This window comes from Sinocyclocheilus anshuiensis, unplaced genomic scaffold, assembly GCF_001515605.1.
Source record: "Sinocyclocheilus anshuiensis isolate Anshui unplaced genomic scaffold, SAMN03320099.WGS_v1.1 scaffold883, whole genome shotgun sequence".
Lineage (NCBI taxonomy): Eukaryota > Metazoa > Chordata > Actinopteri > Cypriniformes > Cyprinidae > Sinocyclocheilus > Sinocyclocheilus anshuiensis.
The window spans coordinates 1,122,348-1,138,304 of NW_015547678.1; the positions used below are offsets into that span (position 1 = coordinate 1,122,348).

A 15,957-nucleotide genomic window follows, 5' to 3' on the forward strand; every position below is an offset into this window, starting at 1 on the left:
GCTAAACTATTTAGAGCCTTTTTAAAACAATTAGTTGTCTAGCTGTCTATTCAGGCAACCCACCGGCTTGGTTTTGAAAATATGCAATTTTGCACATCAGAAGACTGTAGTTACACACTAGTATCTCTGTGAGTCTCACTGTTCACATTGCCAAGTTTTTTTTTTCCCCGACCGAACGCTGCTTTGAGTGTCTTCAGTTTTATAGGACACCATCATGAAAGTGATGTGTTTGCATCTTTTTATCTTCACCTGATCAGATTTCTAATGTTCCCTCAATTTTTATCTGAGAACTGAAATCTAGTCCACAACACTCGTCATATTGCTCTGTTCAGGGATAATGCCAGTCAAAAAGAGCCAGTTCAAAAGGAACATAATAGTGTTTAATAGAGCATTTTAATGAGAGCCGTGCCCCCGGCTGTGCTGCAGTGAACTCGCTGGCCCTATCACTGGAGGCTGGGGCTCCACCGGTGTGCCTGTCAGTCCACATTACCGCTTCACTGCTGCCATTAAAAGACAAAAATCCACCTCACACCACCCGCATCCCCCCAAACACAGAGAGAGGGACAATGCCAGGACCGGCTACTCAGCCAGAGCCCAAGCATGAGCTCAACCGCTATGGGTTTACACAGCACTCAGGAACTATAAACGTCCTCCCACACTCAGGGATTTATTAATAATGTTGCCCTGAGAAACTTACAAGCTAATGGTTTTTATAAAATACAGGATGTGCACATCAAATAAGTAAAAACTTATTAAAGAAAATAACGAAAGGATATTTAGCCTCAGGGAAGGAATTTCGAGAAGACTATTTAAAAAAAAAAAAACATTTCAAAAACATTAGGCCTATAGGTATACCCATTAATGTTTTCAAGTCTTTAATACTTTGTTTTAAGCTGCTATCAACTAGGAAATTACTTTGTCATTTGCCGCAGTGAAAATTCTTGCGGAGGAAAGAATGATTCTGAGATCCAAATGCTCGTAATCTGTTCCTCTTTTTCTCCTCCAGAATACCACAAGGACATATGAATTTATGTTTTTCACTGAGAGAAGAGTACTACTTGTATTTCTCATAAATTGCCGTCAAAGAGAGCAGCAGAATGATGAAGTACCACTTACTGCAGACTCTTTGGAAAACCAATCACCTCATCAAACCAAGAGAATTTATTTTCATATATAATGACCTGTGGTGGATTCTCTCCAGACGTTCTGGAGTTTCTTAAACTTTAGAAAACTGCATTTCCTTGAAAAAACTGTGGTCTGTTAAAGAACAATAGCTACTTAGAATAAACAAGATTCAAAGGCTAATAGCATTTTTGTTGTTGCCATTCCAGTGAGTTTTATATACACTACCATTCCATTTTTTGTAGGAAATTAATATTTTTATTTAGCAAGGACACATCAAATTGATAAAAAAGTTATGTAGAGACATTCATAATGTTACAAAAGATTTCTATTTCAAGTAAATGCTGTTATTTTGAAGAATTTATTTACGGTTTTCACAAAAAATGTTAGGCCGCACAACTTTTTTTAAACGATGATAATAATAAATGTTTCTTGAGCAGCAAATCAGCATATTAGAATGATTTCTGAAGGATCATGTGACACTAAAAACTGAAAATTCATCTTTGCCATCATAGGAATAAAAAGACTTCAAAAAGGACCAAAAATACCATAAAAGTGGTCCATACAACTTGTGCACTACATGCCAAGTCTTCTTAAGCCATATGATAGTTTGTGTGAGGGAAAGACTGAAATTTAAGTTGACAATCTTGCTGGTCACCATTAATTTTGGATTGAGAAAAGAGCAGCTTGAACATTCCATGAAACTTCCGTTTTTTGTTTCGCTGAAGAAAGTAAGTCATACAGGTTTCAAAAGACACAAGTGTGAATAAATGATGGCTTGTCTTTGATATTTTCCTAGTGTAGTCCTGTCATCAACAACAAATTATGGGGGTCAAAAAGTTACATGCGCCTGAGGAATTGAATTTTGTGATTGTTTGAAATGGTTCGTCTTCCTATTTGGAGTGTTAGTCTAATCAGATCGGTCTTTCTTAGTGTTGTTTGGGTGAATCTCTCCAACATACACAATGGCACGCTCGACTTCTCAACAATCCCATCCTCCTCACACACCATCCCATCATTCAGTGTAGTAAATCAAGACACAGGGCCTGTTCTGCCCATTGAAACTAGTGCATGGAAAAACACTTAATCAAAGCTCAGGATCGACGTTTACAGAGAAACTAAATAGCACAAGACATATTTTTTACACAACATTGTGTGCTTAATATTCCTGAGCTCTGATCGACAACAGAGAAAGCATAACAACCTGAGGCCTCGAACTCTCTGAGCGATCAACCATCAACTTTATGCCAACTATAAATACAATGTATAAAACATCTTTCTTTGGGCTTAACAGCCATAATCATACAGAAATGGCACACGTGAAAGAATATCAGTGTCATTTATTTGACCAATTTATTTTGAAAAAAGATTAAAATGGTCTTAAAATGCTCAGATATTGTCTTACCTATTATATTTTATCACGCATGTCTAGGGAACTACAAGCCCAAGCAAGCATGCCATGAGCAAACCTCATATACTCCGCCACCCCGCTGCTACAGCTGAACCCTGTTCAAGGCATCGATTGGCTTTAAGGCACCGTGATTTGTTTGATCTTTAAACCACAAGTGCAGTTTTACCAGCAGCCATAGTGTTTGCCAGCTTTCACGCTTGTCTTTTTGCTTCTTTAAGCTTGTAAATGATAATGAAGTGTTACATGGGCTTCAAGAGTCTTTCTTTTAGTAGTCAGCCTGAAGCTGCAGTTGATATAATGGCTCCTCTATATCCAAAACTGCACGGATGCCAGAGGACTGTGAGTGCAACGCAGTGGCCAGTTTAGCATGGGAGCTCCAGAACTGTAGACGTTATAGCTGATCTTTGTTGGAAATGCTGTTGTGATTAGGGAGAAATTTATATGCTGTTGCAGTGCTTTCCAAATGTCAAAAACTTTGATTATCTAAACCAGAGGTCCCTACACTACCGTTCAAAAGTTTAGGGTCTGTCAAATTTTTTATTTAAATATTTTGGAAAAAAATCCCCTTGTATGTGCACCAAGGCAAAATTAATTTAATCAGAAAATACAATAAAAATAGTAATATTATGAAATATCATTAAAGTTTAAAATGACTTTTTTCTATTTTAATATATTTTAAAATGCAGTTTATTCCTGGGATGGAAAAGCTGAATTTTCAGCATCATTATTCCAGTCTTCAGTGTCACATGATGATCCTTCAGAAATCATTCTAATATGCTGATTTGATGCTCAATAAACTTTTCTTATTATTACCAATGTTGAAAACAGTTGTGCTGATTAATATTTTTGTGAAAACTGATACTTTTCAGGACTAATTAATGAATAAAGTTCAAAAGAACTGGATTCATTTGAAATAGACATTTTTTGTAATGTTATAACAGTCTGTACTCTCACTTTTCACCAATTAAAGGCATCTTTGTTGAATAAAAATATTAACTTATTAAAACAAACGAGATTTTCAGGATCGGTTTTAGTGAATTAATAGTTTTTAACTTTAACTTTTGATCTATTAAGGATTATGCAATGTGTTCATTTTAATGTTCTTAATGAAAATCATTATTTTATGCTGAGGGGCCTTGGCTTGGCTGAGATTCTGTGTGGTGATCTAAACCTCTCTAATGTAATCCTTATTATGAAACTAGTTTTCATGAAAAGACTCTCAGATGAACTCCCACACTTAATGTATCCAGCAATATTTATTTCTCATTTAATTGTTTCCTTTTTATCATCCTCTCTACAGCTCCATCTGCTGTGTCAATCATGCATCAGGTCAGTCGAACTGTGGACAGTATCACATTGTCCTGGTCCCAGCCAGACCAGCCCAATGGAGTCATTTTGGACTATGAGCTGCAATATTATGAGAAGGTAATAAGTCATCAAATACGAACACACTCAAAATTGTCCAGCTATTCTCTCAAAAATAGAAACATTCAGTGAAGTTCAGTTGAGGTGAACTTCACAAAATCCTTTTTAAAAAAAATAATATTTTGTGATAAATTAGTTATGTTCTTATACAAATTTAAATTAAGATTAATTAAGGGTGGAATTAGAGCCCAGGCCACATGAAGTGCCTGTTATTTTAATTTAATAAAGAATTAAATTAAATACACTACATGGATAGATTATGTTAGTTTAACACATAACACTCAAATCAATTTCCAGTGTGTCTGAGAAGTTCTGTATTTCTGTATATCCTGTTATGCTGATGAAATTGTTAATGTAGTCCCAACAAAATATATTTAGTAGACTTCCATTTTGCTTATTTAAATTAACTATTTGCAATTAAATTAAATTGTGATTAAAAAGTTCAAATACTGTGTCGCATTAACATAATTTTAATTAACTAAATGGATCAAGCAGCAAAACCAAAAGAAATGAAACTGAATCACTGACATTTATTCTAGAATACGGCGGAGTCGAACTCCTCTCTACTGCGGAGTCAGACTAATACAGCAGTTATCCGTGGCCTGAAGCCGGGGATCATCTACGTGTTCCAGGTTCGGGCCAGAACAGTGGCGGGCTTTGGACGTTTAAGTGGGAAGATGTACTTCCAAACAATGACTGGAGGTATTGGACTTTAACAGACATTTGGCGCTAGACACGTTGATTTTGCTCTTCTACTTTCCTAATTAATAGTCTAATTTTTCAGATGCTACAATCTGGCAAAAACTGCTTTCTGGTCTCTTAAATAGCTTTACCCTTAGTCTGCTGGACCACAATTTTAGATCTATGTGGCAAGGGCAAAGCCAAAAACATGAGCCGGTGGCCAAGCCATCACAGCATGCTACTTGTTCTCAATAATAATCTTAGACATGTAGCCACGTTGCCTTTGAATGAAAATGGAAACATTTGACAGCAAGGAGCACTTTGCTACTTGGAAACACATTTATTTGTGTTTAGCTGGCATTAGAATATTCTGTGGCATGTCTGACAAAATCCAGAAAGTGACTGTTGACAAATTATTAAAATATTAAAAAAAAAAAATTGTTGAAGATGAATCAACAGCTTAAGAAGGTTTGTCAGTCAATCAGAACCAAGACTTCAACAATACTGTAATATAAAATGTGGAAACAAACAAAAATATTTGAGACAAATTGAGTCAACTTTCTGTGTACACTACCATTCAAAAGTTTGGGGTCAGTAAGAAAGTTTTTGAAATAAATATTTTATTCAGCAAGGATGCATTACATGGATCAAAAGTGACAGTAAATACATTTATAATGTTAAAGGGGTCATCGGATGCCCATTTTCCACAAGTTGATATGATTCTTTATGGTCTTGAATGAAAAGTCTATAACATACTTTAGTTAAAATTTCTCAATGGTAGTGTAAAACAACATCCTTTTTACCATCAAAAACAGCTCTGTTCACAGCAAGCCGTTTCAGTGCATTTCCCTTTAAATGCTAATGAGCTCTGCTCACCCCGCCCCTCTCTTCCATGTGGTGACACGCAGTTCTCTGAGAGGCTGTAAACTTTAGCCGCATTCATTGTGAAACTTGCTAACTAGCACATTATTAGGAAAGGCGATTTGCAAAATTCATTAAAAAAACTTGCACTCCCTTCTTCTGGAGGTGAAGCTGGATCACGAATGAAACAAATGTAACCCACTGCGTCTTCAGCGGCTCAGATGTTGGGAGTAAATGACGACTGCTATGTTCATTATTATACTGTGTGATGTCACACAGCCAAGAATCTGAGAACGGCTTGATTTTAGAAAGGGGTCATGATTTATCGATATTTAAATTTTTTTTTAAAAAGAATCTGAGAACGGCTTGATTTTAGAAAGGGGTCATGATTTATCGATATAAAGATTTCTATTTCCAATAAATGGTGTTCTTTTGAACTTTTTATTCATTGCAGGGCACCGGGAAAAATGTATTAAGTTGCACAAAATTACGTGACATTTTGTTTACAGCAATATTGACTGCCGAAAATTCTATTTTGCTGTCACAGGAATAAACTACATTCTAAAATATATTAAAACAGAAAACCGTTTTTAAATTAATTTCTAAATTATAACATTTCTATTTGTTGTTGAAATACAGTAAAGTATTAATTTACACTGTAGCAGTCATACAGTGGGTACGGAAAGTATTCAGACCCCCTTAAATTTTTCACTCTTTGTTATATTGCAGCCATTTGCTAAAATCATTAAATAATTAAGACATCACTAACAGGTAAAGTAAAATATTTATTCAGTATTTAGTATAATACTTTACAAAATACTCTTCTCTAGACTTCATTTCTCTAATGCATTAACAAGCTGTGGATGATTTGCCTGAGGTAAATGTAAATGCTACATGACATTTTTTTTACGTCTTTCCGCGGTTGAAACACTGATTGAGCGATTACATGAGGCAGATGTTCATTCATGTTCATTTTGTGTTAAAACTAGTAGTAAAGAGGAAGGGATGATCACGTTCACTCGCACTCTGCATTGCAGTTTGAACTGCCGTTTAAACGGCAATCTGTCGCGACACAGCAAAGAACAGCATTTATTGAATTTCCTAAAAAAAAATTCATAATTTGCAAGATGAGACTTTTTTTTGACAAAGTAACAATATATAAAATTGGAAGTTACCAATGAAATTTAACTCAGTGGTTAAAACAATGCTGTATTTCTTCGGTACACAAGTATACCAAACCTAAAGACGCGTACCGAAAATTTTCGGTACGAATACGTTTTCCGTTACACCCCTAATATATAATAATAATAGTATAATCGTAATATAATAATAATTATGTAATATTATTATTATTATTATATAATAATATATAGTAATATAACTGTTTTTACTGTATTTTTGATCAAGTAAATGCAGCCTTGGTGAGCATAAGAGACTTCTTTCAAAAACAAAAATTACACTGACCTTAATAATTTGAATGGTAGTATATTGTGTGTGTATATTGTCTTTGTGCCAACATTTAGATTGATAAAGGCCTCTGTGAATTTGAAATGATAATTTTCCTATTTAAAGTGTGCTGTTCTGTTGCAAAACCCAAAACGTCCTTGGCTAAAGCAAGATATATTTTAGTACAGACAGTATGCAAAGAGACTTTTCCCCCCAAAATAAATACTATAACCTTTTTTATTATTAAAAATCATAAAGGCACAAGAACTGATCTGATTTTGTGTCCACCATGTGTACATCTGAAGAGGAGTACAACTCCAGCCTGCAGGAGAAACTGCCCCTCATAATCGGCTCTGCTGCTGCTGGTGTTGTTTTTCTCATCGCTGTGGTTGTGCTCATTATCGTCTGTAATCGGTGAGTCTGTTGCTTACCATGATCTGGAATGGATTACACAAAACTGAACAGATGTTTGATTTCCTCTTATAAACTAAGAAATAGTGTTTCAAAGTAGCCCCCTTTTTTCTGACTTTTTCTTCTTTTCCTGTTGGGGTCTCATCAGGAGAGGCAGTGACAGGACAGAATCTGAATACACTGACAAGCTTCAGCATTACACCAGCGGCCACAGTGAGTAAACCATTCGGTGACTTTATAATAGTTTATTTGTGCTTATAATATTTACTTAATCTTTTTAAACAAGGCTCAAGTCAATAAATGAAAACAGCGGACTGCTGCACAGCACGTATAAACATAACATTTAAACCACAGCACAACTTACTTACAATTTGAAGATTTTACCACACAATACCACACTTGCAGTGTACTGAAATGGTTCATATGGTATTGATCAAATCTGCTAGTTGACTCAGCATGTGCTGTACATGCACAAACCATAATTCATTTTTACTTCATTTAATCTCCCAAAAGCGCTTACATGCTCAGAATACTCCAACTTTATTATTGATTTTGTTTGCCATATGATTCTGTGTCATTGATGGGTATTATAATATTGACAGATAATTTAATTAGATAAATATACATCACTGATTCTTGAGATATGGGACAAAAACATTTATTTTAAAATTAATAGATTTTTCAAGTTAATGTATACTTAAATCTCAAACTATTTTACAAGTCTGTGGCGTATTGGTTGTGAAAATATAAGCACAATTATGCATATATATATATATATATATATATATATATATAATATAAGAATATAAGAATATAATTATGCTAACATAAGAAAATAAAATGATCTTGTACATTTGCGTTAAGTTTGTGATCTGAATTTCAAGTGAAATTTTATGTTTTTTTCCCATATCCCATCTTTTAAGAATCATTGATATGTAATTTTTACATTATAGGCAATATATTTATGTTGCATACACTGCAGCTCCTGTTTTTTTTTCCAAGTGTCTCCAGGAATGAAGATCTACATTGATCCTTTCACATATGAGGATCCCAATGAGGCAGTGCGCGAGTTCGCCAAAGAAATAGACATGACCTGTGTGAAAATCGAGCAAGTCATTGGTGCAGGTGAATGTCACTTTTCACGTAAATTAGGAATATTTTAATATGCATAGATTTAATTGCATAGAGTGCTGATTTGCAGCCTAACCAACATCTTTGCATCTCATCTAGTTAGTCGAGTGCATAGAAGCAAATCAACGGTTAATTAGAAAGCAGCTGTAATCTAGCAAAAGCCTGGAGCTTTTAATGTGTTCACACCTTTAATTATTGTTAAAGGAGCAACAAAGTTTTAGTAAACCAGGCTGCTAATTTAATTATTTTCATCTAATTGAATTATAAATTACATTTCCTGAGGTGTAATCAACTGGTCTTAATAATTGAACTTTTTAGGTGAGTTTGGAGAGGTATGCAGCGGTATTCTCAGGCTTCCTGGGAAGAGGGAGATTCTGGTGGCCATTAAGACTCTGAAATCAGGCTACACTGAGAAGCAGCGGCGGGACTTCCTGAGCGAAGCCAGCATCATGGGGCAGTTTGACCATCCCAACATCATCCACCTGGAAGGAGTGGTGACCAAGAGCACTCCAGTAATGATCATCACTGAATTCATGGAAAACGGATCACTGGACTCCTTCCTTCGGGTAAGTTTCAGTGTTGCTGCAAGAAAATAACAACAGCAACATACACTGATATTTTGTAAGTTGTCTTGGACTTACTGACACCTAGTGGTGTGGAAGCAGTATCATGCTAAAAATGTTTTCAGCTACCGATGCCATTTTAGAAATGCTCATTTCTCAGTTAACCATCATTAATAAAGTTAAACTGTCCAATGGCAGTAAAATTCAGCTGATTAGGTCATCTTAACACGCCTGCCACCAAGAGGTGACCCGCTCTATGTAGAATATAATAGATTTTATGATATGGCTATTTTATTTAAGTATACATGATTGTAAACATTTACACTACAGTTCAAATGTTTGGGGTCAGTACGATTTTTTTATTTATATATATTTACCAAGGCTACATTTATTGGATCACAAAATACAGTAGAAACGGTAATACTATGAAATATTATTATTATTATTATTTACAGTGGTGGACGAAGTACACAAATCAAGTACTTGAGTAAAAGTATAGATACGTATAATAAAATATTACTCCAGTAAAAGTAAAAGTACTCAGTTTTCAATTTTACTCGAGTGAAAGTACAAAAGTACTTGATTTTTTATGTACTTAAGTAAAAAGTACTGATAGATGAATATTTATTTTGCAGTTTTATATAGGCTACTTTTATCATTTAATTTTATATTAGCATGTATTTTTTTATAATCCTATTGCTCAAAATACCTGGGATTTTACCAAAATAACCAATAAGGAAATAATTAATATAATAAGGAAAATATCATTATATTTTCATAATTATTTTTTTCTTCTCAAACCTTGTCTGTGGTATAAAACCACCCCTGGCCAAATGCCCCCCGAGGGCATCACTTCCCACTTTGATAATTACTGTAGTTACCATGTTCTGAACATCACATCCTTTCTTTTTCTCTCAGATGTAATCAACTAGGTGGTTGAATTATAATATTTGGACTTTATTTTAAAAAAATTACCTCAATTTAGCACCAGCAAGCTCGTTAGCTAGACAGTTAGCATCAGCTAACATTGACTTATTTTTAGCATGGTTATGAATAAACATTTATATTTGTCTACTCGGCTAGTTGATCCAGATACATAGTAACTTAGGCTATGTGTGCTGACAAACAATATAAAAACAGACGTCACATAGGGCTAAATGCATATAGTATTTTAGTAAAACTGCTAACGTTACAGCAGCGGGGAAATGAATGTGCATGAGTTATTTTATTTAATCGGTGCTACTTCAATGTTTTTTTTTAAGCTAAAATATTGAGACTCTGATGTTAATGTGTCTGCATTCAAGCATTTCAGTGGGCTTAAACAGATCACCCTTTACAGCAGATTTAGTTCACAAACAACTGACAGCTTTGACCTAAATATGATTAGTGAAGTAAAAGTAAAAGTTACTCAAAATAAAACTACTCCAGTAAAGTACAGATACTTGAAAATTTTACTTAAGTACAGTAACGAAGTAAAACTACTCCGTTACTGTCCACCACTGATTATTTACAATAACACCCTAGCAACTGCATAGCAGCACCCACCCCAAGTACCCAAGCAACCACCCCAGGTACCCTAGAAACACCCTAGCAACCACCTTGAGTACCCTAGCAACCACCCTAGAAGCCATCCCAGGTACTCTAGCAATCTGTTTTTCGATGTCTGTTCTTATGATAAGACTGTATTGCATTCAAAACATTCAAACTTAAAACTATTTTAAGTATTTCAAACTACTTCAAACTGAAAACCTTCAAACTTCAAGCTTTTAAAACTTTTACAAACTTTCCGGCTAGGCTTTTTCAAGCCAACTTAAAGTTTGTCTACGAACTTTACTATCTAGTTTACAATCATTGTTTTCTATTTTGATATATTTTACAATTTAATTGATTCATGTGATAGCAAAGCTGAATTTTCAACATCATTACTCCAGTCTTTAGTGTCACATGATCCTTCAGAAATTATTCTAATATGCGGATTTGCTGCTCAAGAAACGTTTCTTATTGTTATCAATGTTGGAAACAGTTCTTAAAATTTCTGTCAAAAACATGAAACTGAATGGAAAGTTTAAAAGAAATTGAAATAGAAATCTTTATAGAAAACATTATAAATATCTCTACTATCGCTTTTGATAAGTTTAATGCATGCCTTGCTGAAAAAAACCCAAGAAATCAATTAAACTCAAACGTTTGAACTGTAGTGGGTTTTTAAAGGTGCAAAAAATTAAGTGCACCTTTAATTAGGCTGCACGTGCCATTTAATCATGATTACATGCTACATCGGGTTTGTAAATTTAGATTTTTGGCACCTAATTAAAAAATAACTCATGTTTTTTGCCCACACATTGTCCTAAAACCAATTTATTTAAGCTTTTTATTTCACAGTGTGTGATGGCACTTGTCCTTGTGCTGCTTTTAACTGACCCAGGATCCCACTGGGCAAGGCCCAGATGTGTCTGCTGAGAGGCACAATGTTTCGCCACAAGATTGTGACACAAGCTCACAGAACAAAGATGTTTTGTTAGAAAGGCTGATTTTAAAATGTTAGAAATGCTTTTTTTTCTTAATCTAGAGAAGAAACATATGTGTATCCTCTGTCTTAAACACATAATTTGATTATATTTTGTGTATTCTCTGACATCTTAGCAAAACGATGGCCAGTTCACTGCCATCCAGTTGGTTGGCATGCTGCGCGGCATTGCAGCTGGCATGAAGTACCTCTGTGACATGAACTACGTACATCGTGATCTGGCTGCCCGCAACATCCTGGTTAACAGCAATCTAGTCTGCAAAGTATCCGATTTTGGGCTTTCTCGCTTTTTGGAAGATGACACGTCAGATCCTACATACACAAGCGCCCTGGTGAGCGTGTGTTTAATGGGTCATGTGGCCTAATGCTATGTGGCAGCGCCTAATACTTTATGCTGATGAAATATTCCTAACTAAATTCAGTGTCCACACAGGGAGGGAAAATTCCAATACGATGGACTGCTCCCGAGGCCATTCAATACAGGAAGTTCACGTCCTCAAGTGATGTGTGGAGCTATGGCATCGTAATGTGGGAGGTCATGTCCTATGGAGAGCGACCTTACTGGGACATGAGCAATCAAGATGTATGAAATCAATTCTTAAATGTTGATGACTAGAGATGATCGTTTTTAATCAAGCTTTTTTCATGAAGAGCTGGATAAGGATGTCCCCTAGTGGACAGGCAATGTCATTAAACACCATATGAAAGTGCATACAAGAAGATGTGTATAAAATGTTTATTGTATTGTTATATTGATGTATTATTAAGTATGCTTAATAAGTCATTTATCTTCCCGTCCATCCAGGTAATGAATGCTATCGAGCAGGATTATAGGTTACCTCCTCCTATGGACTGTCCAAATGCACTGCACCAACTAATGTTGGACTGCTGGCAGAAGGACAGAAACAACCGCCCGAAATTCAATCAGATTGTTAACACTCTGGATAAGATGATCCGTAATCCTGGCAGCCTGAAGGCCACCACCCCTCTCTCTTCAGGGTAAGAGATTTGATTCTGGAAGGGGGCAGCAAGCACTGAGCACAGAATCATGTTCAGTTCATTTGTCTGAACTGTATAATCGTAAAAAAAAAAAAAAAAACATGCCTAATTTGCATTTTAAAGTGATGATTTTTGTACTGTATATTTTCAGTATTTTATCTTTTAAGTTTATTCATTAATCAAAATTTATTTTAAGTTAAGATATAGTGTTTATACAGAAAATGACGAATTTATCATTTTTAAATTAAATTAAATATTAAATTGAATTACCGATATAGAATATATAATACATAATCCACAATATTATATAATATTATACATAATATACATTACATAATATTATAATACATCATATATAGTATATAATACACAAATACACAAAGTATCAAAAATATAAAGTATATTTTTAGTATTTTATCATTTAAGTTTATTAATTAATCAAAATTTATTTTAAGTTTAGATATATTGTTTATACAGAAAATGACCAATTTATAATTTTTAAATTAAGTATTAAATTGAATTACAGATACAGATTATATAATACACAATATTATACATAATATACATTACGTAATATTATAATACATAATATATAGTATATAATACACAAATACACAAAGAAGTATCAAAAAATATAAAGTAAGACTGAAGAGTAACAACTAATGTTAATGGGCAAACAAAGTTATAATGTTTTATAAGAATAAACAGGTTTCAAAAATAGGTCATGATTTGTCCATAAAAGACTTCCATTTCACCAAGAATGCTTTATTTTTGTTACAATTTTTAATGTACACTACCATCCACAAGTTTGGGGTTCAGTAAGATTAGTTTTGTTTGTTTTTTTCATTTGTAAATTAATATTTTAAGGATGCATTAAGTTGTTCAAAAATGACAGCAAAGACATTTATAATGGTAAAATTATATTTCAAATAAGTGTTCTTTTAAACTTTCTATTTAAAAAAAATCCTTAAAGTTTCTTTAGCAGCAAATCAGCATATTAGAATGATTTCTGAAGGATTCTGTGACACTAAAGACTGGAGTAATGATGCTGAAAATTCAGCTTTGCATCACGGGAATAAATGACGTTGTAAAATATATTAAAATAGAAAACAGTAGAATCCATTTTTTAATGCTCCTGATTTAAGTCCCATTTAGTGATGTTGATTCTGTGGATGTTTTACAGCATACATCTACCTCTGCTGGACCGCAGCACACCAGACTTCTCCAGCTTCAGCACAGTGGATGAATGGCTGGACGCCATCAAAATGGGCCAGTACAAAGAGAACTTTGCCAATGAAGACCTCACTACCTTTGAAGCCGTGTCTCAGATGACTATGGAGTATGTTTTCGCTATCTTCCATACAGCTCAACAGATTCACATTGATCATATTCATTACTAAGTTAGAGAACCAGATGCTATAGCCATCAGAAACCTATTACTGTAAATTTGATAGATAGTCTTGTCTGCTTAGATTATTCTTTAACCGTGACACTATGCAGTCGCTTCTCTGATGCCCTCTTTCTGTCCTCACAGTGACATTCTGAGGGTGGGAGTCACACTGGCAGGCCACCAGAAGAAGATTCTCAATAGTGTGCAGATGATGCGAGCCCAAATGAACCAGATCCAGTCGGTGGAGGTTTGATTCTTAAGAGTGGAGGATTGGGACCAGCCTGTGCACACCAGACCCCTGTGGACCTCCTCACAGAAAGACGCCCCCCCTCAGCGAGCCCTGTGTCCAGAGCCCAGCAGTAGTCACTTTCTCTGGGGTTGATCAAGAACAGATCCCCGCAAGACCGCTATGGTCTTGATACAGTACCAGCACACTGAAGGCAAGCTGTAGTCTTTGCAATGGCCAAAATTATCCATAAATGTCATTCTGGCTGCATTTACATGCAAGTTTATATTCCAGTATTATCTCTGACTTTGCAGTATTTCTAATAAACCACATAATTGTTGGTATATCTATTATTTAATAGACATTTAAAAATACATTTCTAATTTAAAGGGGTCATATGTTGCGATTTCAATTTTTCCTTTCTCTTTTTCCTTTCTCTTTGGAGTGTTACAAGCTCTTGGTGCATAAAGAAGATCTGTAAAATTGCAAAGACTAAAGTCTCAAATCCAAAGAGATATTCTTTATAAAAGTTAAGAGTCAACCACGCCTACCTAAAACGGCTCGTTCTTAACACGCCCCCACATGTCTACCTCACTGTGTGACACATTAGAAAAGACTTAAAGTCTGCTTTTATTGAAAGATATGTTTTATGAATTATTCATTTTTAACATCAATATGCTCTCTTATTTGTATAGTTTTGTGCAGTTTATCTGAATTTTAGTGGTGTGGCAAAGGTCATTTTGACAGTATGAGCTTGGACTAAGTGAAAAACTTCACTGACCATATATATTTTTTTTATATCTTTGACATGTTTGACACATTTAAACTTCATGACATATTCATCATTATTGTAAAGTATTTTGCAAAATACACGCTTGCTTGTTTGTTGTTTTCAGTATATACAGTGTTGGTTAATAAGCAGTTCTAGTCTGTTGCTCTTCCTGGAGCACGGCACATTTGTAACCCAAAATAGTTGTTGAATTGACACTGGACACTGTGATCTCTAAAGTGAATGTGCTTCCTATCAACTTGTTGACTGGTCTTCCTCATCTAAACACTTTACACTTGTATAGAAATACTCTTGTTCGCTTTCTTAATATGTCTGAATCTCACATATTTTTTTTCACTCGCTCTCTCTCAGCACAAACACCTCTTTTACCGACCTTTGCTTGTTTTCCTCCATAGGCATACTGACTTTTAATGTGAGACAGGCTGATTTGTCCTTTGTAAAGCTTTGCCTGACAAACTCAGAACTGTTAATGGTTATGTGCTGCAATATTTAGGTAAATATGCCCATATCTATATTCCATGCTTTCATTTTACATGAATGCCACGCCTACCTAAAACGGCTCGTTCTAACACGCCCCCACGTCTACGTCATGATGTGGGAAGATTTGCATAATGCCGCCCCAAATAATGTTCTTTTTAGCAGCATCATATGACCCCTTTAAGGTGGCGGCCTCGTTAAATATACCCTTTGCATAAAAATAATTGCCTTTTGTATGTAAATTCCTTGCTCTAAGCAGCTCTCTATTGTTACATTATGAAATGTGCTATAGGTTACCTGCAAATCACCTGCCGAGGAACTATTTTTGCTAAAGTTCATTAGTTCTGAAATCAACAAATGAAAGTATTTCTGAACACCTTCTGGGTCCATTAAAAAAGCATTTATAAAGTGCACCCATTAAAATTCAAATATTAGAAGAATATGTCACAGAATTCACAGAATAAGAATACAATGCAGTCACTTTTTTATGATAGTGT

General features: G+C 34.8%; 1 protein-coding gene across 2 annotated transcripts in view; it reads left to right on the plus strand.

Moving 5' to 3' along the window:
• Nucleotides 1–14,583, plus strand: part of LOC107703068 (ephrin type-B receptor 2-like) — a 73,444-nt gene extending 58,861 nt beyond the window's left edge. Inside the window, exons 6-16 of one of the 2 annotated variants that reach the window (XM_016505576.1) lie at nt 3,834–3,958; nt 4,498–4,660; nt 7,252–7,360; nt 7,506–7,570; nt 8,360–8,482; nt 8,807–9,054; nt 11,695–11,910; nt 12,012–12,161; nt 12,384–12,577; nt 13,761–13,916; nt 14,112–14,583. In XM_016505576.1, the coding sequence (XP_016361062.1) occupies nt 3,834–3,958; nt 4,498–4,660; nt 7,252–7,360; nt 7,506–7,570; nt 8,360–8,482; nt 8,807–9,054; nt 11,695–11,910; nt 12,012–12,161; nt 12,384–12,577; nt 13,761–13,916; nt 14,112–14,220 (1,658 nt within the window). In that variant the 3' untranslated portion in view covers nt 14,221–14,583. The remainder of the gene's footprint in view (nt 1–3,833; nt 3,959–4,497; nt 4,661–7,251; nt 7,361–7,505; nt 7,571–8,359; nt 8,483–8,806; nt 9,055–11,694; nt 11,911–12,011; nt 12,162–12,383; nt 12,578–13,760; nt 13,917–14,111) is intronic. The other variant, XM_016505577.1, reaches the window with a different exon arrangement.
• The last annotated feature ends 1,374 nt before the right edge of the window (nt 14,584–15,957 follow it).